The sequence below is a fragment of the Haemorhous mexicanus genome, chromosome 1, assembly GCF_027477595.1.
Source record: "Haemorhous mexicanus isolate bHaeMex1 chromosome 1, bHaeMex1.pri, whole genome shotgun sequence".
NCBI lineage: Eukaryota > Metazoa > Chordata > Aves > Passeriformes > Fringillidae > Haemorhous > Haemorhous mexicanus.
Window position 1 is genome coordinate 139,047,641 of NC_082341.1, and position 25,565 is coordinate 139,073,205.

Here is a 25,565-nt window from a genome sequence, read left to right on the forward strand (position 1 = left end):
AAAATAGAGCTTATTATAAATTTATTATGCACAGTAGAAAACTAGTGCTTTGTGAAGGGATAACTTTTGAAGTTGCAAATACCTTTTTGGTGCACTTGTTTCTTGCAAATTATTGAAGTTTGAGGAATTTTAGCATAAGACACACCAGTTCAGTCTGCAAGGTTGTGCTACTTCCCAGTCAGCTGGCACAAAAACACACTATTGTTATATAGAACATTGAATTAACCTTCTTCCTGCCAGATATCCACTTGATTGCTTTATTGTTTGTCTTCTGCAGGTAAGGATGCCTATCAAATAGCTGAAGTTGTTGTGGTGGGTTTACTTCTGTTAGTCCACAAATCCCTCAGGCATTTGGATGTTGATGGTTTCTCTGTCTTTCTGTTCTTTTCTGGGTATTGACATACATTTTCTCATGATAACTTGATATGCTTCTGGTTTTGTATTATTTTCATCTGTTTTGGATAAAGTCAAATAAATCCATTTGACAAGTCAAGTGTTCTGACTGCAGAATATCAGTCTTTCCTAGAGAGTCTTCAGTCATCAATGGCAAAGGCATTACTATGCATTTTCTGTGTATCCTCTATGCAGCTTCTACAGGTTCTTGATACTTAATAAGTCACCCTAAGAGATCAAAACAGTCTAATCAATATTTTGGAGTCAGCTGCTACAAATGTTACTGTGAGGAGAGACCAGATTATGAAAGGATTCTTTACAAACAAGAAGAATTTATTACTATTACAACTGCAACAATGTGAACAAATACCGGAATTACTTTTTGTTCACTGCTTCACATGCCTTTCAGACACCATTTTCCTTAGCTGGAAAAAAGTCCTCCTCCTGTTACTGGCAGTACTAAATAAATATTTAAACCACTATTTGCATAATTGTTACGCTGGTGTCTCTCGAATTCCTCCTGTCAACAGTGGAACAGTCTCACTATTAGTTCATGTCATATCAGTTTGATTTAGTCACTTCTCTGTACTTCTTACTGCATTTCCAGGGCCCACCAGTGGAAAATACTATGGTTTTAGGTGAAATCAAGAAAAAAAAATCTTTTTTTTTTTTTAAATAGCAGTCACTGTTGCAAATTTACATTGAGTTTCAATTTATCTTGGATCTTCCCTTTAAATAAACACCTCTTTCAGGGAAATCACTGAATCACTGTATTAAAGAAGATCAGGCATCAAATGGGAATACACTTAAATCTGAATCTTGATTATATGTTTTATTAAGGACATCTGCTGATTCTTCAGGCTAAATACCTTCTGATTTCCCAGCAGTTTGTGTGTTGTAGTTATAAAAGAATCTTAAGTCTCTTCAGTGCAACTGCTGCAGAAGAAGAGTTGAAAAGAAGATTTCTAAGGATCAAGGGGTACATAAATTTCTAATCTACCTCCAGCTGAGGGAGTGTAACAAAAAATCCCACTTTGAAGCAAATTGGGAATCTGCCTGGAAAAGGATGGAATGGGAGACTGGAGATGTGCTGGGTTTTTATTAATGTCTCAACTTCTGTTGAATGTCCTACTTCTTCAGGGTCACATCTTAAGTGTAATTAGCATGAGGCTGCCTATGTTTTTCTGAAGATAAACCCTAAGAAGACGAAACTAATCTGGAAAGCAAATAAATTTCTTTTGTGTTCTTTTCTTAGTGGAAGGGTTTGTGACTGTATTATGTAGTAAATACTAAAAATTAGACTAATTTTCATTTTTTTCATGAATCTGTTAAGAATTCCTAGCCTTTTGTTTTTCTTTGTAGTGCTTCAGTATTGAAATTAAAAGATAGTATAAGAAATAAGCTTTTCTTTTTTTATAGAAATATTTTCTAACATCATGAATGGAAAGTCATTATGAGAATGAAAAAGAATGAAAATGAGATGTGTACCAAATAGGTTAGAGAACAAATAAAGGCAGTCTAATTTCTGTTTTGAGGGCCTGATTTTTGGTTTTTCCTACTGCTCTTTTATAGTATTGGCAGCCTGTAAATGACAAATATTTCCAAATAAGGGAAAAGTAAGTGTAGATCTGTGTTTTTCTCATGCAACAGGTTTCCTTTTCCCAGAAATATATCAGAACTGGCATGGGAATCCATTATGCTATCTCTGAGTTCTGCCCTTGCTGGCATGGACCATTAATGGTTTTAGAATTTAAAGGTGTTTTCTTGGATATAAATTTTATCTGTCCTGTCTCCCTATTTCCCTCCCCTGGGGTTTCTTCCCAGCTGACCCAGAACAAGAGGACAAATGAGTAGCGGGGCTTCCTGCAAGAATCAAGAGGCATGGGGAACAAGTGACACAGCTGTTGGGGAGGAGGTGTTTGTGAGGCTTCATCCATGGTATGTTTTTTATACTTACCCAGCTCTGTAAATTCAAGTACCGCCTAAAACCAGGGGCTTTTTGCTATACAAACTAGATACTGAAGGCAAAAATTTACTGAAGTCACAATTCATTTTGAGGAATGAGATCAGAGGACTTACAGGTTCACATCTTGATAACTTTGGCTTCTTGAAGAGATTTTCCTGTCAAACTGTGCCTGATGGTATAAGAGAGAGCAGTCCCTTACTGTCTAAATTGCAAATAGGAACCTTTATAAAGCCATGCTTTTCCCATCTTATTTGGGTTTGTGAGATAGATTCAGCAGAATAGTTGCCAGAATCAGAAGATGAAGGCGAAAGCATCTGCAAAGTGTGAAGCAAATTAATCACCTTGATTGAGCTACATGTCATTTTACAACTTCTCTGTTTTCAAAATTTTGACTCACCGCTATTACTTTTCCCTTCTCCTTTTACTTGCTAATGGCTTTTCCAGAGGAGGAATCTGGAAAATTCCTCCTCTCCCACACTTCTGCAGTACCACAAAATTAACTTTGCTGCATGTGAATATTTATTCCTATGTGGTCTTCATTTACACTTAAATGTGAAGAAGTGAACAACAGTTTAAGAATGTAAATATTCAAAGCTGAAATGGAAATTACCAACCTACTATTTGTCAGGGATTGCTTTAGGCTTCCAACTCTGTTTTTTAACCTTTTGGTTGAAGGTCTTCATACTTGATGGCAGTTAAGTTTGATTTGTTTGCGGTTTTGACAGTGAGATTAGGAGAAAGAGTATTTTGGCAACAGGATAGTGGCGTTCTACTACAAATCTGCACTGATCTCTATGTTTGAAGTAGAAACAAAAAACTTTGTAGAAGGTGGCCTTGATGATAGTGCATTACATTTTGTCAGTTTGAAAACAGCCTTTGAAAATTGCTGTTTATGTTTAGTTACTACAAATTGCTGTACTACAGATAAAGAGGGTATCTGATGATGCTGTCCACACAAAGACTTCATTAGCCTGGAATCTCCCTTGCTGAATATTTTTTTTAAACAGTGGGCATCTGGAATCAGAGTGTATATCAGATTAAGAATAATTCAGATTAAATTCAGATGTAGAAAATTTATTACTTAAATGTCAGTATTTCAACAGTCTGTCTCCCATGCAGAAAAGGGATAGGCTGGATTTGGAAGATAGGAGATAGGACATAAAGATTAAATTTTGTCTACTGTAGGTTGGAATAAGAAATGTTAAAAGAGGTGAAAAGTGTGATAGGGCTAATAATTGCAGAAGGACAGGTAGAAGGAAGGCAAAAACAACAGAACAATACAAAGGCCAAGTTGAAGGTGATGGGGGGAAAATAAGAATTCTAGATGAAGATTATTTGTGAAGTAATTTATAGTTGATTTTCTAGTCTCTGGTTGCTGTCCTGCCGAGGTACTCTCAGGAAAAATAAAAATAAAGTTCTTGTCTGTTACTTAAAAAGTTTGCTATGCTGATATGGTGTCATCTTTTACTCTTTGTGAACAGGAAGGAGAATAGGAGTCTTGGTGACTTGATAGTGGTGGTAACTGGCTAAACAAATCCTTGTGACCTTCCCAGCAGAAGTGTTCAATGAGGGTTTAACTTTCAGAGGAAAATTATCTTAAGCAATAAAAGAGATCACTTGAGAGTAGATAGTTAAGTAGCTGTGTTCACAGAAGGAAAGAGGCAATGGAGAAAAAAAATGGAGGAGGTTTGTAATCAAAAGAGTGAATGTTGGACTGTTTCCAGAAGGAGACAAATGAAGGAATGTCTGTATCTGATAACTAGTAAAAGAAGGCAGGTTCATTTCTTGTTGCTGGCCAATACAGTTGAGTCAAATTCTCCTGTGCATTGCTTGTAGTATGACTGTTGCTCTTGTTCCTCGTGTTATAGGTTTTCCATGGTTACTTCATCACAAGGCAACACTGGCACCAGCCCTCAGTGGAAGGAGATTCAGTGGCCTTAAAACTCCTGGTGGCAAATGGCAAAGCAAGTGGGTTCTGCTCCCCAGTGTTAAGTGTACCTCAGTTGGTGACACGGGGTGATAGGGAGGATACATGAGGTGGGCTGGAGTGATTGTTTCAGGATGCAGTGATGTGATGGTCTGTAGCACACACTGCTCTGTGTGTCTGCAGCCATATGTGTTTGTAGCTGGGTGAGTGGTTTGGGTTCCTGATACACTGGTTATTTGTGGGGGAAGAGGAAAATGAGAGGAATCCAGTGCTGTCTGAAAGTCATATACAGTTCTAAGTCAGCTAGTAGGAAACACAGGGAATATATGGCCTGGATACTGAGTGTATACCTGGTTCTATATTCTCATATTCTTGGGCAGGAAGGGATGAGTTCCAAACCTGAACTAAGTTTTCTGTTCATGCACACATAATCATGCTCGTGTATGTTGTTACTAGCCTGCCTGACCAGCTTGGGACTGGATTGTTTTGTGTTAAGCCATGTGACCTGATTGTGCAGGCAAGCTTGGGATTCAGAGAAACAGCTGCAGTGTGAGTCCTCATACAAGAAAGCATACAGAAAGCTAAGTTTGTCTGTGTATTAGTCTATCTCTTCATACTTCATGTGCAAAGCTATCATGCTGCCATCTATAATAACGCCCTGAAAATGATTTCCACATGTCCTTTTTTCCTCTGGAGTATGACGTTGTTTCTGTGTGTATGCCTGTGTGCAACTGTGTAAATATTCCTTGCTTCTTTCACGTTACTCATGTAGTGACTAACAATGTGCTTGCTATTTGCTACTTCTGGGTCAAACAGCAGATTTATGCTTTCTTTTCTTTATTTTCTCGCCATTTTTTAACCAGGAACATTTTAATCAATTTTTTTTTTTTCTTTTTCAGTAATGGATTTCATGACAAATTTCTACTACTTTTGCTATAGCAAAAGTAGGATCAGCAGGAGGCAGCCATACCATAATCACTTTGAGCTCAATAAGGAGATCTTTACAGGCAACTTTGTTCTTATTTCTTAACGGGATTAAGAAGCTCAGCTCTTTAAATTCTTGCATATAACACTGACATTTCGAGGGTGTGTTTGGACCAAGGAGTTCAAAGAGAAGGAATAGAAAAGAAAAGCCAATATGACTTTGTTTTTTACCTTGCTGCAGGAGCAGTTTGTGCAAATCGCCTATAAGCTTATTGACCTGAATCTTTGACTCCTTGTTTTCTCTGGATTTGGCTGGAGTGTAGACACTGATAGAGCACTGATAGAGGTGATTGCACAGCCCTCGGCTTTGCTTGGCACCAGACACCCCCCCTCCCTGCGCTTGACATTATCTTTCCCTGGCAATACTTCTGTTCTGCTGCAGCTCATAGTCCTTTAAATTTTTTTAGATTATTTTAATTCATTGCATTTTATTTATGTAGACTCTATGACTACATGAAGGATACATTCATTCTTTTTGTTAATCAGAGACAGAAGAGGGCAGGTAACTATTTTCATCTCCTAGGATAACTAGAATATGAATAAGAACTCACAGCACTGCTCCTTCCAAGAATGCAATAGTTACATCTTACTGACTTGTCTGCATGTTTGTGACACTGTTGGATTCTCATATTCCCCAGAGTAAGGGTTCTCTTACATCTATCTGTATCACATTCAGCTGAAACAACTTTAGAAGACGAGACCAGGGGATCTCTTCACTCTCTATATGCGCCTGACAGGAGTCTGTAGTGAGGTGGGGTTCAGTCTCTTCTGCCGTGCCTGCAGTGAGAGGATGAGAGAAAGGCCTTAAATTGAGACAGGGGAGATTCAGATTAAGATGAGATATTAGAAAAACATTTTTCACTGTTAGGCATTAGAGTGGTCAGGTACTGGAAAAGGAGATTGCCCAGGGAGTTGGTGGAGTCACCAGCCCTGGAGGTGTTCACGAGGTGTCTTGATCTGGCTCTGGGTGATGGGGTTTAGGGGTTACTGTGACAGTGCTGGGTGGACAGCTGGACCTGATGATCTTAAAGGTCCCTTCCAACCTTGATGATTCTATGATTCTGATCTTCCATACTTTCTGTGAGATGCTGATTATGGACAAGGAAGGGCATGGGCTTCTCTGATAACAGCCTTTGAACAAGGCTAAGTCAGAATTAGATTGGATTCTAGCAGGGTGAAAGGGGATCTTTTTCATCTGAGCATCAGCATTTGCCTTGTGCTTTACCTCTTATGGTTTCTCATTTTTTTCCTGCTACTGGAGCTCAGAGGACCGCCTGTTTTCTTTCTAGAAGGGAAAAGAGATATCTGAAAAGGTTGATTTTTTTTTCCACCATTCACTAGAGAGCAAGTAAGGGCTTCCAAAACAAAAAGTATAAGATTTTCTATTCTGTAATTTTTTTATTTACTGCATGTTTAAACCTGTCAGGCCATATTTTCAGTCCTGCTTAAACCTATGTAGGTATTAACATCAACTTTAGTTGGATAAAAATTTGACCTAAGTTAAACAAGCAAACTCTTCTTCTAATCAAGACATTGAATAATTGGTCATCAAGCAGAAAATAATATCTCAAAAAAGAAACAACAAAGCTCTTTTTCAAGAAATAAATACATAGATCCAAATAGAAAACATTATTTTAACTGTACAGAATTAAAAAGTGCAAGGAACACTTAAATAGCTTACTCAACTTTAAGCAGTTTATCAAAGCAACTCCAGCCTTTTCAGTCAGCACATTTTGGTTTTCTCAAGAACAATGAAATTCTAAATTCTATCTCAGCTAGGGATATAATTCAGGAAGGGATTATTTGGTTACAACAAGTAGTAATGTCCTCTTCCTAGAAAGTCACAAAACTTGAACTTGGAATGACTTAAATTTGGGGTCAAATTTGACAGAATATGATTTGCAAATTTATAGGGATAATCTTCTTTAAAACATGGGATGCACAAATGACGAATTTCACTACATGTTCTTAGTTTAGGTGTACTGTACATCTGTCTCTAATTTTGTTTATAATGAAGGTTCATTTTGTCTCTTTCTTGTCCTGTTTGGTGGCCCTGACACAAAAATATTTGAAGAGTTCTAAGAGATGGCTGAAAAAATTCTAGCCAACCCAGGCCTAAAAAGCAGACTTACTCACAAACTGTGTGCTATATGGGTATATTTACAGTAATTTAACTCTGAAAGGATCAATAAAAATAAATAAAGCAAGTGCCACAATTACATCATCATTGGATAAGTATTGATAAGACAAATATTATTGCTGGTAGAGAAAAAGAAGCACGAATTTTTGACTGCTAAATCTTTTCCTGGGGTTTGACTCACAGAAGCATAGACTGGTTTTGAAATCATGTGTAATATAACATGTATGTAGGAACATGGTTGCTTTTGATATTGAACCATCTGAAAGATTGATTATGTCAACTAAAAACATACAGTTGTTTTCAACAAAGTAAATTAAGATTTCACTGTATAGGAACAGGTACCTATTGCTACTATTTATGTAGCCATGTGTGGAAGTCACATAAAACCTGGATTCGTCTATGATAATGATTTCAGCTGCAAAGTATAAAATGAGGTGTTCTTGGTTGAATGAAGAATTCTTACAGGAGATTGAATATTTCTGCAGTAGGGATGGAACAGAATTGTTATATAATTAAATTGAAATATGAATGTGCAGAAGAGCCTTCAAACTTAGAATTTGAAATTTGTTAGAATCTCTGAAGTAATCCCTCTGTTCTGCTGCAGGCTGTTTTAGAATCTCATGGATTGTTGATTTCCATTGAAATAATTTTTAAAAATTTTATTTAGCAACAGTCTTTACTTGTGGCATGTGAATATCTTTTAAAATATGCTTCTGCTGCTTTTCTAATCTAGTGCTTAGAGCTATGTAGCTTGAACCGCAGACTAGTACTTGCATATGTCTAATACAGTTCTTGTATTTGAAGTTTTAATGGGGAAATATTGAAAAGATGAGAGGCATTTTTTTTTTTTTTTTTTTTAATTGATAGAAGCTCTCGAGTAGCCAGTATATCTGAATGATGCTCATTTGTAGTACAGGTGTTTGGAGTTTCTCCCTAAAAATTAGAATATACATATATATATATATATATATATACACACACACATATAAATAGGTATATGTGTATGTGTGTACATATATATACATATATACATATATATATGTAAAATACATTAATAAAAAGAAAGTCAGGAATACAATTTAGAGAACACTTTCACTGTTCTGCAGGAAATACATTTGAATGAGTGATCCTTGTCTTGAAAGGACTTCAAAAGCAAACAGTGGCGATAATGAGAACATATCAAACATGTAGGGAAGAGGAAGGCCAGACTCAGTCTAGATGAATGTGCTGCACAGCAGTGTCTTATCCCAGGAGAAAAGTGCTGTAGCTGAATGGTTAGACATAATTGACACTGCTTTTTACCATGATCACTGTGCTGAAAAGTAATGTGTCAAGATGTCATTTTATTAAACAAAGTGGTGATTTTAATAGGAACCAAAATAGTTTCATGCCACTGTTTTGGGGAGCTAACAGCTTGCACATATGTGGGCACTTGCCAACACATTGAATATTCACAGACCAATCCTAAAAACTAGGGAAAGAGACAATGCATTGTTTCTGAGACTTGCTGGGCAAATAATTCTGAGTGCTTAGGGCAAATGGAAACATAGTTATTTCAAATGAGGTTTATCCCAGGAGAAATTATGATTGTTAATCAGCATGACAGAAAACAATAATTGCTTGCAAAGAAGCAAAGTATTGAGGTGATTAATATAATCTGAAATAAAATGCAGTAGATTAACTTGTTCAAGTGCTGGTTTCTTTCAGGTGCATTACCAAATCAATCATGAGAGCCAGATTTTGCTCATACTTTCTGTATTTGTTGAGTAGGGTGTCTCAGTGTTGATTTTTATGGGCTTCACTGAAGTTATTTCTGATATAAATCAGGTTAATTGATAACAGTCTGGTAGTGATAGCACCAGATCTCTTCCTCTGTCTCTCTGTCCTTGCAAGGTTTGTAGAGTAAACTCATTTACATGACACTGTACCCACTGTAGTTGTTGATCTTGTCCTTGTATCGTTTGTCAAATCTGAAAAAGTGTGGAAGCATCCCTCCCATATTTTTTAGCATCTTTATTCTCACAGTTCTATTGCCATTCCAAAAGCTTATATAATTTTTTTTGCATTATTTTATACCCAGAATGATTTATATCTGCAGAAACCTGGATTGCCACTACAATTATAGTTAAATATATACATAGAATACTTTGAAAAGAGATAATCCACAGAAAGGTTAGTTAAGGCCTATTAGATGTCATTGGTATTCTTAAGAATAGTGTGTGCTGCTAAAAAGTATGCTACATTGAATGAATTAAGTATTTGTATTTTAAGTTGTATATGGTTTGTTTCAAAGTTAGTGAGTATGGCTTTTGAAGAGAGGTTCCTGGCAACAATCCTCAGCTTACAGTGTGTTTCTTAGGATTCAAGAGCAGGATTATCAGTGTGTGTAAGCTCTGTTACTTTTTGTAGGCATTGAGATAAAGCAAATAACAAAGGGCAGTTTTTGATTGCTGATCTATAGTTTCTGAAGCTCTGACATCTAGCTCAAATGTATAGTCTCAGAATCCTTGTTTGGTTGGATCTAGAATTACTGCTGCTGTAGACTGTGGCAGAAAGGAGCAGGCACCCTCTCCCTTCACAGCCAGTCACACTGGTCTGTCACCATCCATGAGGTTATGGCCTTGCCAAATGAAAAATTACAGTGAGCGACCCCCGAAGTCTTTGCATTGCGTCTCTTTTCTCTTTTGGCAATACAGAGTGCTACAGGCTTTGCAGCAATTTATTCCTGTACTGATTTATTATAATTGAGAAGTGATGTTTCACTCTGAGCAGCTGCATGAGGATGTTAACAATTTGAGTTTACATTTGTGCTGCCAGGAAGAGGGAAAACAAACTGAATTTCAAACTTTTATTGTTCTCTCACTCTAATAGAAGCTGCTGTGTGCTTTTTGTGACTGGTACAGTCCTTCACCCAAAGCTATTTTGTCTGATGATAAAACCATGAGTGTATGAAGCTTGCATGTTTTTCATCTCTTTTATGACCTTATCTTTTGTGAGCGGCTCCTGTGAAGGTATCCTAACTATAGGAAGCACCTGGTAAACATACATGATATCTATGCCGTGATAAGCAGCTGCGAACAAGAAAGTAGATCTGTCAGTTCTGAACTGTTCATTGTTAAAAATACTTTGTTGATTTAGCTGATTGCAAAATGCATTATAGAGTGCCTAACAGCTGCTATAACCTTCCTAGTCAAGAAAGTTCAATAGTTATATTGTATGAGACTTTCTGTAAGAGCCTAGTACTGATAGGAACAACATGGATTAAAACAGCAGGATTGAGAAGAACTGCTAACCCGTGTGCTTCTATAAAATAGCACAACTACTCGTGGTACAAGCTGATTAAGTACAAATTGGGAAGTCTTTAATTTGTTAAAAAGATTAAAGTGAAATTACTTGTTAATATTCAAGTCTCCCTTTTCCTACTTGTCAGTGTTGTCAGAGAAGTTGGAGTTCTCTCTCTCATGCTTCTGGTAATATGTCTCTTTTACAGTCTTCAGATTTCCTTACCAACTTTACCACCTTGAATTACTGTGAATTATCTATTGGATAAACATTAGGCTATTTAAACCACATTAAAAAAACTTGAACTGCTTTTGAATGCTGTCAAGAGGAAGGTCAAGATGAAAATTCTATCCACATTACATATTAAAGTTATTCAAATAAGACAGGGTTTTTTTTTTTCCTCTTAGTTAAGCAGCATTTTGTGTATTCAGCATTTCAGCATAAGTCAGAGATTTGTTTCCTCCAACTTTAGCTGACTAAAGATAGGTTCCTAGTCTAAGCTGTGTGTTTAAGAGGATGATTCATTTCAGCTCTCTCAGACACCAAGAGAGGTCTCATATCTCAGGCATCCTAGAATAGGATAAATCACTCAGGAGGTTTCTTTCTTCCCTGACTATAGGAGTGTCTACGTCAGAAGTCTGGACTAGCTTAACTTTCAGGCATCTAAGGTTAGAGGTGATGAGTTCTGCCAAAAGTGTAACTAAACAAGTATAGAGAAGTAGTGGAAATTCCAGTAGATTTACTTGACTCATGACTGAACATAGTTTATGGTATTATATGTGCTTACTCATACAAGTATTTTTTCATGCAATGGTCATTTAAAGGACAAAATTCACTTACCAGGCTTGGTTGCTAAGAAGAAACTGCTTAAACCTGCTTAAACAGAAGCAGGTTTTGGTTCATTTTAGAGTACTTACACCACTCTTTGATGTTGATGGGAAAAAGTTATTTATCCTCTAACTTAACTAAAAGTGTAGTTGAGCAGCAAAGTAAAGAAAAAGTGTAACAAAACGCAAAATAATGGGATTAGAAAGGAATCAACAAGTTAGTAGCAAATGGGTGGCATATGTAGTTAAAAAGTATTTGATTGGACTTGGAAGAAATAAATAATTAATGTCCTGGATCCACTTAAATGTCTACACCTGTAAATTGAAGAAAAACGTAATCAGTTGGAAAATAAATATAAAAAATAGTCTTACTGGGAGACTGAAAAGTAGTCAGTGACTAAACAGAAGGAGTAAACAATGGAAAGAAAATAAATTCTGAAAGGAAATAAACTCCTTTGTGCTAAACAAATGTTAGCTGCTAAAATAGCTTTAAGTATGGGGAAAGAAAAGAAAAAAGCCTGAGAGACGTGCTTTGTTATCAGCTCTTCTGCTAAGCCTCCTTTTGGGTTTTTAAAGTTGCAGTGTCTCCAGCACCAAATGGATTGTCTTGGTTGCACATTTCAATCTGACTTTGATGCTCAACTGAGCCTGGGATAGACTTCACTCCCTGGTGGATTTGGAAATTGACAGTAATGTACCATTTCTTGGTTTCGGTAGCAGATTGGAGTAGCTTGGGGGAACAGGAGAAATCAGTGTGGTGATATTTCAGGTGTGTAATGCATGCATTTGACAGTTGGAAATAATAGAAAATATCAATGAAAATTATTGAGAATACTTCTAGATGCAAAGCAAAGTTTTCCTTAATGTAAATTCTACACATTTTATCTACTCTATTTGCACAAGACATGGATCAATTCATTAAAACTTGACTGTGAAAACCAGGTAACTCTGTACTTCATGAAACACTAAAAAAGCAAGTTAATGGAAATTTAAGTCATCTAATAACATACGTTTTCAGATTGTTCCTCATCTCCCAGATACTTAATTACTGTGTACTATAGTTTTTGTACCTTAGCTGTTGTTCTGTCCTTTGCTTTTCAGCCCAGTCTTTTCACTTTTTCCTCTTTTAATGCTAATAGTTTCATTTTTTATGTTCTGGTTAGTTGCACTGGCTGGTAGAATGCTGAAATTTGCAAGCTAAGACCGGGTTGGCATGTATTATAACCTGGAAGAACTTAGTGTTTTGGAGGTTCAATTGTCCAATTATCTGTGCTTCTTTTCTGTCTAAAAGAATTACTATTTCTAGGTTTTGCTGTTATTGTCCTGATTTAGTACATACAGATCTGTTATATACAGAGGAAGAAAAACATTTGCATTCTATACAAAGAACATTCTAAGAACTGTCTGTGTTGGTTATACATCTTGAGTTAGAAAAAAAGAATTGCCCTTGCTGTGAATTGATTTCCAACATTTTCAAGAAAACTGGCATTGATCATGCCAGGTCTGAATTTAGGAAAAATTTCTTTTGTGTCTCCACTGAAAGACAAATTTTTGCTGCTTTAAGTTGCTATGAATGTAGAAAAATGAAGGTAAAATTGTCAAATAGGTTCTTCAGTCCACCCAAAGAAAGCAGAGGTCTGATTACTACAAAGTAACTATACAAATGCTAATTCAAAATAGGCTAGTTGCTTAAAACCAAATAATTGCTAAAACTGCTTAGCAGAAACTTGATAGCTTTTTCAGCACATGAGTATATTTAGGACTTTCTTCTGAAAGATAACTTCAGATTGAACAGAAGCATGTGAACTTCAAATGCCTGTCTACTGTCACACAGTCAATTTAGCACAGAAATGATACTCGATATTTGTGTTGTATTCAAGTTTTATTTTACACACTACAAGTGCATATGAATATTGTGGACTATGCTTTTAGTTCCACAAGTTCACGGAGCTATTGTTTTGTAATCAAACTTTGGAGTGATTATAGTATTGTGTTTGTGTGAGTAGTACTTTATCAGGCTCTTAGACTTCATATTTGAAAAACTGTGTTTTATGAATGCAAGGAAGAATGTGTTATTATGAGACTTTACATGTGCACATGAAGTTAATACTTTATAGTGTTTGTATATAATCATGTACTTGAAAGCTCTGGGTCACAATCTTATCCAGTATAAATATAGCTCCAGCGATAACGTTTGGGGATCTGGCATAGTTTGTTGTAATCACATTTCTTTACCTATGTTGCTAATTAAAGCTTTTGTTATCATGAGTGGGGAAAAAATTACAAGTTACTGCTTAATTGCTGTGCTTTTTGCTCCTTCTTGGTCTCCTGTTGTTAAATCAACAAAGGGTCTGATTTTTCAGTTTGTAAAATACACGGTATTTGTTTTTCTGGTTATGTCACTTTTTTCTGGGAGATCATTTTTAACAAGTGTCCTTCAAGTTTGATAAAAAAAATTAAATCATAATCAGTCCTATTTGACTGAAGTAGTTAATTTAGTAGATGTTTTTTTCTTTCAATTCTTTTTAGTGTCTTCCTATGCATGAGTTTCCTGGATAGGTTAGTATTAAAAAAAAAAAAAATAATTACAAAAATATCTACAAATGAGTAAAATCCAAACCTTGGAAAGCCTTTAGAAATGTCATTTAATGTGTTACTATGGCCAGAGTGTTTTGTGTTAATACCCTCATCTTCAGTGTACTTTTCATAGTGCTTATTTGGCAAGTGTTTTGGCATGGAGCTTGCCTAGTGTATTTGTTTACCTGAAATAACTGCCCTTTCAACAAGCAGTTCTTCAAATAAAAATTAAATGGTCATCTCTAAAGATTTAACCTTATCATAATTTTCTGTGTGTCCTGTCCATGATCTTGTGGAGGATAGTAACAGAAGGCAGACAGACATTTTCAGATACTTCGGGATGGTGAAAATCCAAAAATTGATTAGAAATGTAGCATTTCTTTAATAAAGCTTGATAGGGAGAAAAGTACTTTAGGAACCTACTGCTACATTATGACTTTAAGGGAAAATTCCTTAAATGCTGAAACACCGTGGATTACCTTTTCACTAGTTTGGTGAAAAAGCAAAATGTTTAGTGGACCATATTTTTGTTCTGAGTGTCACTTAAATGCAGCACATAAGAAACATTCAGGTGTCAATTCAAGAAAACAGAAAACCCATAACTGAAAGCAGATGTTCCTGGGGGGTCGCCAGCTGATTTCTTTCTCTCCTTTGTACATGGAGACTTGGGGACTTTATGTGCTTTGTTTTACCGAATTAGGTGCAAGTTGTGACTATGTTTTTTTAACCATATGAAGTAAACACTGTTTTCCAAGATTTTCTCTCCATGGAACTGGAAGTACTTGATACTCAGGGCTTCTTTGAGTCAGTGGGAACTCACAAATGTTTACATGTCTAATATTTTTTTTCATTTTCTCTCTGTTTATAGACATGCATATGTTTTCACTCAGGCATGTAAGCAGTTTGGATATTATAGGAGCTTTGCTCTAAAGTCACTATTGGATTATGTCAATACTGTATTTTTTTGATGGTTTTTCAGGCAGTGAAGAAGGCATCCAGGAGGCAGCAGAATCTGATGGTGATGCAAGGTCAGAGAAACCAGGGCAGCTTGCTGTGGAGACTGAAGATTGGGATGGGCCAGGTAGGGAGAGACAACTAAAAAGCCAAGAAAATTGTTTTGAAGGAGACTTCAATATTTGTTAATTTCATTATTTTAGTAGATTGTTATGCTTTGCATTTATTTTTAATGGACTGTCTCTTTTATGATCCTTTGGGCTCCAGGATATTGGCAGGTAAGTACTAAGATGACATTCTCGAGTTTAAAAGAAAAATGGCTCTTGTTACATCATTTTGTAAATTGTTCAGCATAAAATGCCTTATGTACTTGTTTGATGTAAAGGAAAATTTTCTTGCTGCTTAGAATTTTAGGATTAAAATTTCTCAATAAGTTCTTCTGTGTTGAATTAAGGGAGAAGCACTACTGCTGTTTTCTAAGGTCAGAAGGTCTCTTCTCAAGCTTTGTGCCAACATTTAGCAACATGTTTAGCTTAACAAATAGTTATGATGTCTACTAACATTTTCAAGGAGTTTTTTTTAGCTGTCTAAGCCTGATAGAAATCATTTAGCACAGCTGTTCATTGGTTTCAGTGGAAAGAGAAGCTCAGGCTGCATTCAATGAAGCGTTAGAACTTCACATTAAAACAGTAATTCAAGGTAACATTTTCTGCTATGTAAGTGAAGATGGTGCAAGCATAACATTGCTAAGATGTAATGGTAATATGGCAATACTTTCAAGTATCTGTTCAATATAAATATGTAAAACCTCTCCTGTACTGTAAAAGTACCTAAGGCAAAAGGGGTAAATTGTATTTCTCAATTAGGCAATTCTGCAGTTGAATGCAGTGTTTTCATGGGCATGGACTTGGGAATAGGCCTTAAAAATCCATTATATTGACCATAATTTAATAAAACTGTTGCAAAATGTGGATCTGAAGCCAAACACGCTCTAGCAATAGCTGTATCTCTTATGGAAATTTTCCCTCAAAAGGATGAGCACATCAGAAGAGAGTTCCAGAACCATTCTATCAATAATTTATAATGCAATAATAATATTTCATTAGAAAAAAATTCCTATATTTCAATCATATTTTCATCCTTGCTTGATTTTGCAAATTACTGTATGCTCTTCATGAAGAGAAGAACAAAACTAATGGCAATTTTCTGAAACCAGTAGCTGGAAAATACAATGCAAACAAAAATGAAGACATAGTATATCTAATTAATATGATATAATTTAAAATGTTTTTCATGATAATACACAAAGAACTTGATATTCTATATAAAGCACTAATGGTGTTATAGGAAAACAAGGTTTAGTATCATGCTACTGTACATGTAAAATAATGCAAAATATTTATGTGTATGTAGCAGAATAGCATTTTCTAGCTGCATAGCAGGTTTAAAGGCTGTCAGTACTTACCATATGGCTTATTTTTAATTTCATTATAAATGAAGTCTATCTGAAATTTGTAATTTTTTCTTGCATGTTTCTGTGTATTTCAGCATATTTGAATGTGCATTTTGTGGCCTGTTACTGCTTTTTATATTTGCTACCTTATTCAGAAGTTTTTGAGATCTTTTCTGACACTGTGGAGCAAAAGGAGATATTTTCATTTTGTTGGGAAAAAATTCTGTTAAACAGCAGGATGAGTGTCCTTCTTTTAATATTTATTGATAGCTTTGACGTGGGGTAAGGTAGAAATCAAAGCTGAATGTGGAAAAATTTCTTTTGACTTCTGAAAACTGATGCCCACCTGCCATAGATGTATCAGCATCTATATTTTATTTAAATATTGATTCTTTACAAGGGTGTAATACATATGAAAAAGTAATGGATGTATACCACATCCCATACTCTACATCACACATGAAATGAAGTTGGTTACTACTGACATGGAAAAAGAAGCAATCAACAGAAGGTCGTCTTCAACCATGCAGTACAAAGATAATATCTTCATGAGTTTTGGAAGAAACCAAAACAACAATGCATGAAATATTTTGCCTATTCAAGAAGATATTTTAATGCAGCACAAACAGAGCCATCAAAACTTTGATTCAGAAAATTTACCAACTGTCAGTAGAGGCACAACCTCAAAGGGCAGATGATGATAAATTCTTTGTTATCTCAGCTGCCTCTGGTCTCCTCAGCTTCTCTGGTAAGGAAAGTTCAATCTCTGAGAGGTGAAGCCTCTCAGAATCCAACAACTGTGTTCTGCATGATACAAGTTGCTGTCAACTGATAATGTGAACTGTGACAACTCAGGAATTTATATAAATAGTAGAACTGTTTTGTTGTTTTAATATTTTATGTCTTTTTTTAGCACTAAGGGAACATAGTGTGACTTTCAGAGCCAGTATTTGTCAGGAACTGAAAAATTATGCTTCTGGCAATAATTAGAGTTTTATTTTTGTTTGAAAATTTGCATTGTCCACATGCATTCTTAAGTCTTTGTAACTAGAATTTTTTTGGAAAAAAAAATCTAAAGTTTAATGTGCTGTAGCTTCAAAGAATTTCTGCTGAAGCAATATTTCAGATCAGACTCCTGTGACCTTCATTGACCATCAAGGAATTTCGGTAATACTGCCTATTCTGTGTAGCCACTTTGAGCATTACCTGAATGTTTCTCAACTACCTTCAGTTTTCACTAGTCTTATCTTCAATTTTTAAAAATTCCTGTTCAGTGAAACTTCTCTGAAATAATGGAAACTTAGGTCAGTAGACTGTCTGTGAGCACAGTGAAGGGCCTGATCTTTTTCTGTTATAGCCAACAGCAAAAGTCCAAAGAATAGAAAGCAAGAACAGTGAGACTGGGTTTAAATGCATTTTATGTAAAAAGACAATTTTTAAGTATGAAAGCAGAGGTCATTTTATGGTCTTATGTCCGCTGTTGCCTTGGTACATGGAGTTACACAGTTCTGTAGCTTTGTATTATTGTTAGGATGTCAGTGCATGTGAGGGCAGAGCTTTAAGACATAACAAACAGAAAGATCTCCTATTTGCAGATCACCCATCATGTTTGAGAATATGGTCATTCTGGTTTCTACTGAATGTTTCATGCTTCCATAGCAGAACTTCCTTAAAATCTCTGAAAATTTTAGATACTGGGCACCTCAATTAAAATATTGTTAAGCCAAATATAAGGAAATTATATATTCAGTGGCATCTTGAAAGATAAATTGTTTATAGATTTGGAAGTGAATGCTTGTTTACCATTATTCAGTGGTCATGCTTGCAGTGGTGGATACAAGTTCAGTCCACCATACTTGTCATTGTAAGAGATAGCAAATATGAACTCTATCCAAAAGTAGAAAAGGTTTGAATTCAGAAGTATCAGTTATAGCTTGGAAGAGTTTAAGTACAATTTTTAGACTTCCCAAATCTAAAATAAAAATCATGGCAATGTTGAGATTGCCCAGAAGATAATTTAGAAAAGAAAAACCTAGAAAAATCCAAGTGGATGTTACAAGATGCTAGGAGCTATAATCTGAGGCTAAAAGGAAAAAAAAAAAGAGGAAAGGAAAAAAAACCCTAAAAATCTATCAGTAGCTTCATTAATAACTGTAAGATGACATTTTAAAATGTGGTAAGAAAAAAATGATTAGAAAATTGGTATTGATCTATTATAAGTCATGACTCAGTAGGTAGAGGGGATAGGTAAAAAGGTAAAGTAATTATTTCTAGTCTGCTTAAGACATTCTGTCTGGAAAGCCTATTTGACTGTGTGTGATGACTGTACTTCTGTAATAGTTAATTTAAGCAGTCTGATGGTTTGAATTTAACTTTTTTAGGAGCTAGATGACCCAGCTCCAGTGATGAACTTCAGTTCTGAAAAAGTTTTGATATGATTTCTCAAACATGTTCAAAACCAGTAAAAGTTAGTGTGTGTAGTGACAGACCTGTCCACCTGGCAGTGGTTCCACTGGAAATAGGGGGAATGAGTACTGTAAGATGCCTTTATTGAGAGGGGGTTATTAAGAATTCCAATTTGTATAGGCTCATGGAAAAAATATGTCCTGTAAAACCAACATCATATGTAATATGAGCTGAAGTATATTTAGTTTTTTGCAGTAGTTTTAAATTTTAAAAAATTATGAATAATGGGTAGATATGGCTATTGGCAGACCTGAATAACTTGCTATGTTAGCTGCAGTAATATTTTGGTTTCAGAGTGATTAAATATAAAGTTATGAGTTCATGAGAAAGTAAATAAATATTTTCATAGAATTGTTACAGTTTTTAAAGACCTGTGGGAGCATCAGAATGCAGGGTCTCTGAAAAAGTCTTAAGATTCAGTGAACTGGGGGTGATCCCAAAGAGAGGGTCGTGGCTAAAGGGTGTGTTTGGCTTCTCAGATTACTTTGCTTGTCTGGTCAGCAGTCTTGTTTGATGCTGAAACAGGGTTCTGTGTCCTGTGGTCACACTTCAAAAATGATGTTAAAATTTGTAAAAGGTTTAGAGTAGAGCCACTAGAAAATTGAAAAGACTGGTATTATGGAAAAGTCTAGGTCCTCTCCCTATTTATTTTATCAAAGATATATTAAAGTTATATTAAAGGGCAATCTGATTGCAAACTACTTTAAATTCAGAGTGAAAATCTGATAACAATGGGCACCTCTTTCTAGCAAAGTATCAGAGGATTAAATAGATGTTGAAGCTCCAAAGTTTCAGACACAAAGAATGGATTTTAGTGCTTAAAAAGTCATTATTTAAACATTTTATGAAAAGTCACTTATCTGTCATTAGAAATATTTGCATTCAGGATGAGATACTTTCCTAAAGAACATTATCAACTTCTGTGGCAAACACTGGACTTTAAAAATGAGATAGATTTCACTGGGGCAGAAATTAGACTGACTGACCATGGTGGGTCCTTGTAACTAAAATGCAATTAATAAATGAGAATACTATCTATTGCTTTTATAAATATTGTACTATTTGGGTGCATTTGTAATGGATAAGTACAAGCAGGCTTCTTCATGCAAGCTATTCCAAATTTTTATTTCTCCAGTAACTGTTTACTAAAACTATGTAAAGTTTAGTTTCTCAATTACTCTGTAGTGGTGAAACAAAACAACAGAAGACAACATATACTGATTCTCTTATGTGCAAGGGAACATTTTCTCCCTGTTGGCAGATGGGACACAATTTTCTAGTACTGACTAAGCCAAAAAGTTTTTCCAAATCTAGTGCACCATCCTGTGAGCTCCATTCTTTAGACTTTCTTCCTACAATTCCAACAACGAGTGCTTCAGCCATCAGTGAAGTAGTATCTGGCTTTTAAGGCAGAGAAACATTGTTACCAGTTCAGGAACTAATTATAGGGCATTTCCAAAGGTGGAATTAATGCCATTCAGAAAAGTCCTGGTTCTAAGGAAGAACTGGATCTCTTCCTTCTTAATTCTTGTGCACTACACTAGATTGTCCTTATTCCTTATGTGAGCTCTTACTTTTATAGTTATAAGGGAGCATGGCTTTCTTATGGGCTTATCAGAATGGGCTGATTTTGTCAATTGGATAGCTTGAAAGTCAGTCTCTGAAGTTCTTTTGAATTGTACCTGAATTCTGCTTAGAATGTGAGAAAATGTGATTTGTCCACATTTCCAAAATGGTGAAAAACCCCCCCTGCCATTCAGTGTAAAAGGCCTAAAACTCTTATTGGCAGTTCATAGTGATTTTTTTCATGTATTGTTTGCCTTCATCTCCACGGAAAGGGAAAGTTTCCCATGTGTAAAATTCTGCCTCCAGTAAATCAACGGGATTTCTGCTATTGACAGTAGTAAATCAGAATGAAGTTGCAACTCATGTAACTCATTTCAGCAGACTCATCATCACTCGTACCCATGTAACAGAGAACCCTTGAAGAAAGAACTCAGGCTAGTTAAATATATGCACATTATAGCTTCCTTTAATTGCTCTTACAGGTTGGTGTTTTTTCTTAAAATGTATGAAATTTTAAGAAAAAATGGTATACTGGAAATAAAATAGCACTTCATAATGATGTTACATTGAGCTATGCTGCTGTTAATATTCAATAAAAGATTGAAACAGGCTTTCATGTAAATTCTGATGTATTGCTTTAGTGAGTTGTAGATCAGAAAATTGTAGTGAACATCGGGCATGCCATTTTTACCTGCTATAAAAGGGACTTGGAAAAGCTTTTCTGTATAGATTTCCTGTAACGGTTCATAAGAATCATTGCAAATTTGTATTGATTGTTGGGTTTACTCTGCATTTTTTAGTAATACTATATAAAGTTTGGGTTACAAAGCAAAGCTGTATGATATAGAGTGGAATGGTTGGTAGACCACTGCAAGATGGAAATAGACATTAATGATAGCCTTCCCCCTCGCCCTCCTTTTTTACTTCTTTTTCTTTTCTTTTTTTCTATTTTTTTTTCTTTTCCTTTTTTTTTTTTTTTTCTTTCTTTCTTTTTAAACCAGTCCTAAGAAGGACTTGGAGATTACTGTCCTGATTTTGTTTCCTTTTTGATTGGGGAAATGTGGTAGATTTAAGATCTTGGAAATGCTATTTGATGTAAATTAACAAAAATCCATGAAACATAGTTAACCATAGATATAGTCTGACAGTAAGAAGAATATTGTGAAGAAGCAGAGGAAATCATAGAACGACTGTGTGTTACTCTGACAGTGAATCGGTATTATCTCTGCTATCAGATAATGCAGTTATCATTAATTTTCACATTTGCATTTCAATCTTTGGAAGGAAATGACTCTTGCCGGATGAAGATAAGAGCTCTGTACCACTATAATGAACCATCATTTTATCCCGATGCTTTGTATCCATATGAAAATGAGGCTGGGTGGTGTGGTATGTGAGGAGGCGGTGGGGGGGGGGGGCGGGGGTCACAGAAACATTATAACAAAGTGTCAAAAATCACCGCAGACTTTTGGAACCCTTAATGAAACAAGAGGCAGTCTAAATAAATCTTCTGTAGTGAAGTGGATATTGGATTAAAAGCAGAGAGCTGGGCTCCCAGGCTCCAGGGGTTGGGAGGGAACCTTGTTGCAGCAGGGAAGGATTTCTGGGGATCTTAATCTGGTTTCCATCAACAGTTTGGAACTAGGAGGAGGCCATTTGGACATAAAATAACAAAAGTAAGGGTCTAAGAGTCATTGAGTTAACCTTTGCACTGCAGGTCTTGTTTTGACACTTAAATTCTGTTAAGGGAGGTGCGAATGCTCGTGGATTGCTGTCTTGTAGTTTGGTTTATGGTACAGAGCTGTTTTAAGCAGTTACCACACCTGTGCATTAAATGAAGGATTTTAAATAATTATCAGCCTTGTATATAGAATTTATCCAAGTCTTCAAGGACTGTAGTCTTCCCAGTTGTTTTTCATGCACAGCCCCAGTTTGTGTTCCTTACCTGAAACTCGATCTGCAGATGTCTGCATCAGTCCATTTTAGGTCTGATTGACTAATACCAGTGTTACTGAAATGTACTTGCACTATGCTCAACCTGTGAAACCCTTGTGATGTAGTTACTACTTAGTTAGTCTGTAACTTACAGACTTCACAGTATATAATTTATACTCACTGCCAAATTTCTTCTAAAAACAGGAACTCTTGAGGTTTGCCCTGCTCCCCCAATTTTTGTGACAAAAGCTGAGTTTCTTAGAACATTAAATGATTATAAGAACTGGTATTTAAATATGTGGTATTTAAAAAGTAATTTTTAGTGTGCAACCTGGCACCATTTATAGGAGCATGAAGATGTCAATCTTGCTGTGACCAGCTGGGATTGATGAATTATTCTGTTTGCTGTAGCAGCTGCTTCTTCTTGCAGACCTTTTTCTGGGTCTCTCCTCTGTCTTCTTACATGAGAGTCTTTGCTTCATAATGCGAAGATGCAAGTCTAAGAAGTGGAAGGAAAAATATGCTATTCCTGTGTAATATATTAAATAGTGACAGAAGTGGAATAGTAAATAAGTGTTATAATGGTCCCTGTCATGATTTTGGTTGAGGCCAGCAGTCACTCTTCCCAAGTAGATCCCAAAGTGCAGAAGCTGTAGCATTGCAGGGAACATTCTCCAGAGGTAATTTGTGTGCTGACACCTGATTAAAGGCTAAGGAAGCCTCCCAGCACATAAACATGGCTGTGCTTGGCCTCCATGCCCAGAGCTGTTCTTTGCCACCTGTAATGAAGCTGTTATTTACATCTGACATGCTTAGTGCAGAGGTTCTCTGTTGTTCAAGGCAGTTGATACTGTTGGGGGACTGCTCCCTGTATGGGCCTGAAGGATGGAGTGTGAGAGTGGCTGGGTGAATTCACATGGAAGTAGCAGCCAAACCTTCACTGTCATCTTTCCTGTGAGCAGTTTTTACTTTTCTAGGAACGAGGCTATTGCATGACCTACACTGATGATGTGTAATAGATGGGGAGAAATTTTAATTATGGTCACACCTGACAAAATGAAATTCTGCCCTTTAGCCAGAAATAGTGGTCACCAAGGCTTGAAGAGAAAATTGAGGTGTAAAATAGTTACTTTAAATTCATAAGAGTAGGCAGTAATAAATTTTGAAAACTAAGACATGTTTCCTGTTACGATGTGACTTCCTGTGGTGACTTCTGCAGCATCACTTTCATGATGCAGGGTGCAAATATTGTAAGATTCTGTAAACCTGGAGTAATGGAGTGTCTGATTTGACTTGCAACCTAAAATATCAAAAACCAGTGACTTCATCACTGAGTACTGGAGCTCTTGTCAAGCATTCCAACTGTTTTGTCAGTTGGAATCCCACTTCCTTATCATTGTATTGCTAACATAATATTCTATTTGATACAGATTGTATAATTGATGTTATTAATATATTATTGTCATTGTTTGCATATATATGTGAATTTAAATTCAATTTCAAAATCAGTTGCTATAGAAATGAGCCTAGTTTAGAAGTAACATCTTGCATATACATTTCACATGTGGAGAACTTCAATTTTATTTAAACAATTAGTCTTTTAGAATATTTTCAAACTCAGAACTTCATTTCTATCCAAGTCAAAATGCTTCAGAAAAGTGAAACTACTTAGAACCTTCAAATCGGTTAGTTTTTTTTTTCTAATGACATTCCATTCGTTTACTATTTCTGGTTTGTTATTTGTCCATTTGTGAAATATTTATTTGATACAGCAATGTTTTTGATTTTCAGTGTGTTAGGTGTAAGTTGTTCTTTGGAGACCATCCTGATCTTCAGGAGGGCGAGTTTCTGGATCAGGGTCATGGTTTAGAAATTGCAGTCCCTAATTTAGTGCCCCACCCTCTCCAATGCTCGCTCTTCTCCCCCTCCAGTGGGAGATACAAAGGGCAGAGATTATGGGTTGAGTAAAAAGTAGTAGAAACAGCAATGGGATAAAAAAAAATTTAACAGTTCTAGTGACAATCCTAATAAAAACAGTGTATGTTAGAGAGGGTGTTTTACATGGAAAATGCTCATCAATGTGACACAGCCCCGAGCCAAAGAACAGAATGACTGTCACACTCTCCATGTGCCACCTTTTCTTCCCAACCACGAGCCATGCCCCTTGCTCTGGAGGTGAGGATCCTTTGCTTTCCCCCCAGTCATGATGTGCGTGGTATAGAATAACAGCATGGACATGCACTGACGGCTCCAGACTGCAAAATTAAGCCTGTCCTTGGCCAAAACTAGGACAAGTAGCTAGGCTTGAAAATCATCTGGTATCTTCCTAAATTTTATGTACTTCTGTATGCCCAGCATAAGAACATTGGCCTGACTTGTAAAAGTCCTTGAACTTTCAATGAAAGGTGATACATATTTGAAGTGTATTCTGTTTTGATTGGCATTTATGTCTCAAGCACAAAAGACTTCTTGTTCTCTGAAAAAAGTTGATAGCTGGGAAAGGCATGTGCAAGGGAAGAATCATCAGATTCACTAGGTACTTCACTTTGGACGTGATACGCTACACAGTGGATATTATGTAAAGTACAAATCCCTGTAGGTCACACAGTGAAGGACTCCTGTGAAATTCTGCAGGGAATCAATGAACATCTGCATTACAATGCATTGTTTCCTGGTTCCATACACCAAGGGACCTGCAGAGGCTGGCAGAAAGCTTTGCAGTATTCAGCTGTCTTCACTGTAGTTTGGCCATAAAGGCAATATTACACCCTGGTAGTGGCAGAGAACTGGGAAAGCATCTGGTTTTGGAAGCAGATTGGGTGAGAATCAAAAGGAACATGTAATCAGTCTACAAGCATTTTGTTCTTTGTTGCATTTTTCCTGTTAGTTGAGCTAAGATTATTGCATTCAGAATACTGCATGACAGCACTGGCTTGAACAATTGAAGAATGGATATGTTAATATATTGAGCCATATGCACAGCTCACCATTATTTAATGCACTTAAGGTGTAGTCCAGTAGTTGGATACAAATACTTACTGAGAGATGCTAGTGACTTTATTTCTTAAATTGGCAGGTTTCAGTTACAAATTCTG

General features: G+C 36.1%; 1 protein-coding gene across 2 annotated transcripts in view; it reads left to right on the forward strand.

Annotated features, from left to right (window-relative positions):
• ZFPM2 (zinc finger protein, FOG family member 2) overlaps window positions 1-25,565 on the forward strand; it is a 307,582-nt gene that overhangs the window by 58,142 nt on the left and 223,875 nt on the right. The window contains exons 1-2 of one of the 2 annotated variants that reach the window (XM_059865192.1): window positions 4,782-4,835; window positions 15,076-15,177. Coding sequence is in view for 1 of the 2 variants with exons in the window: in XM_059865184.1 (XP_059721167.1) it covers window positions 15,076-15,177 (102 nt within the window). In the remaining variant the exon portion in view is untranslated. Of the gene's footprint in view, window positions 1-4,781; window positions 4,836-15,075; window positions 15,178-25,565 lie in introns of those variants that run through there. The other variant, XM_059865184.1, reaches the window with a different exon arrangement.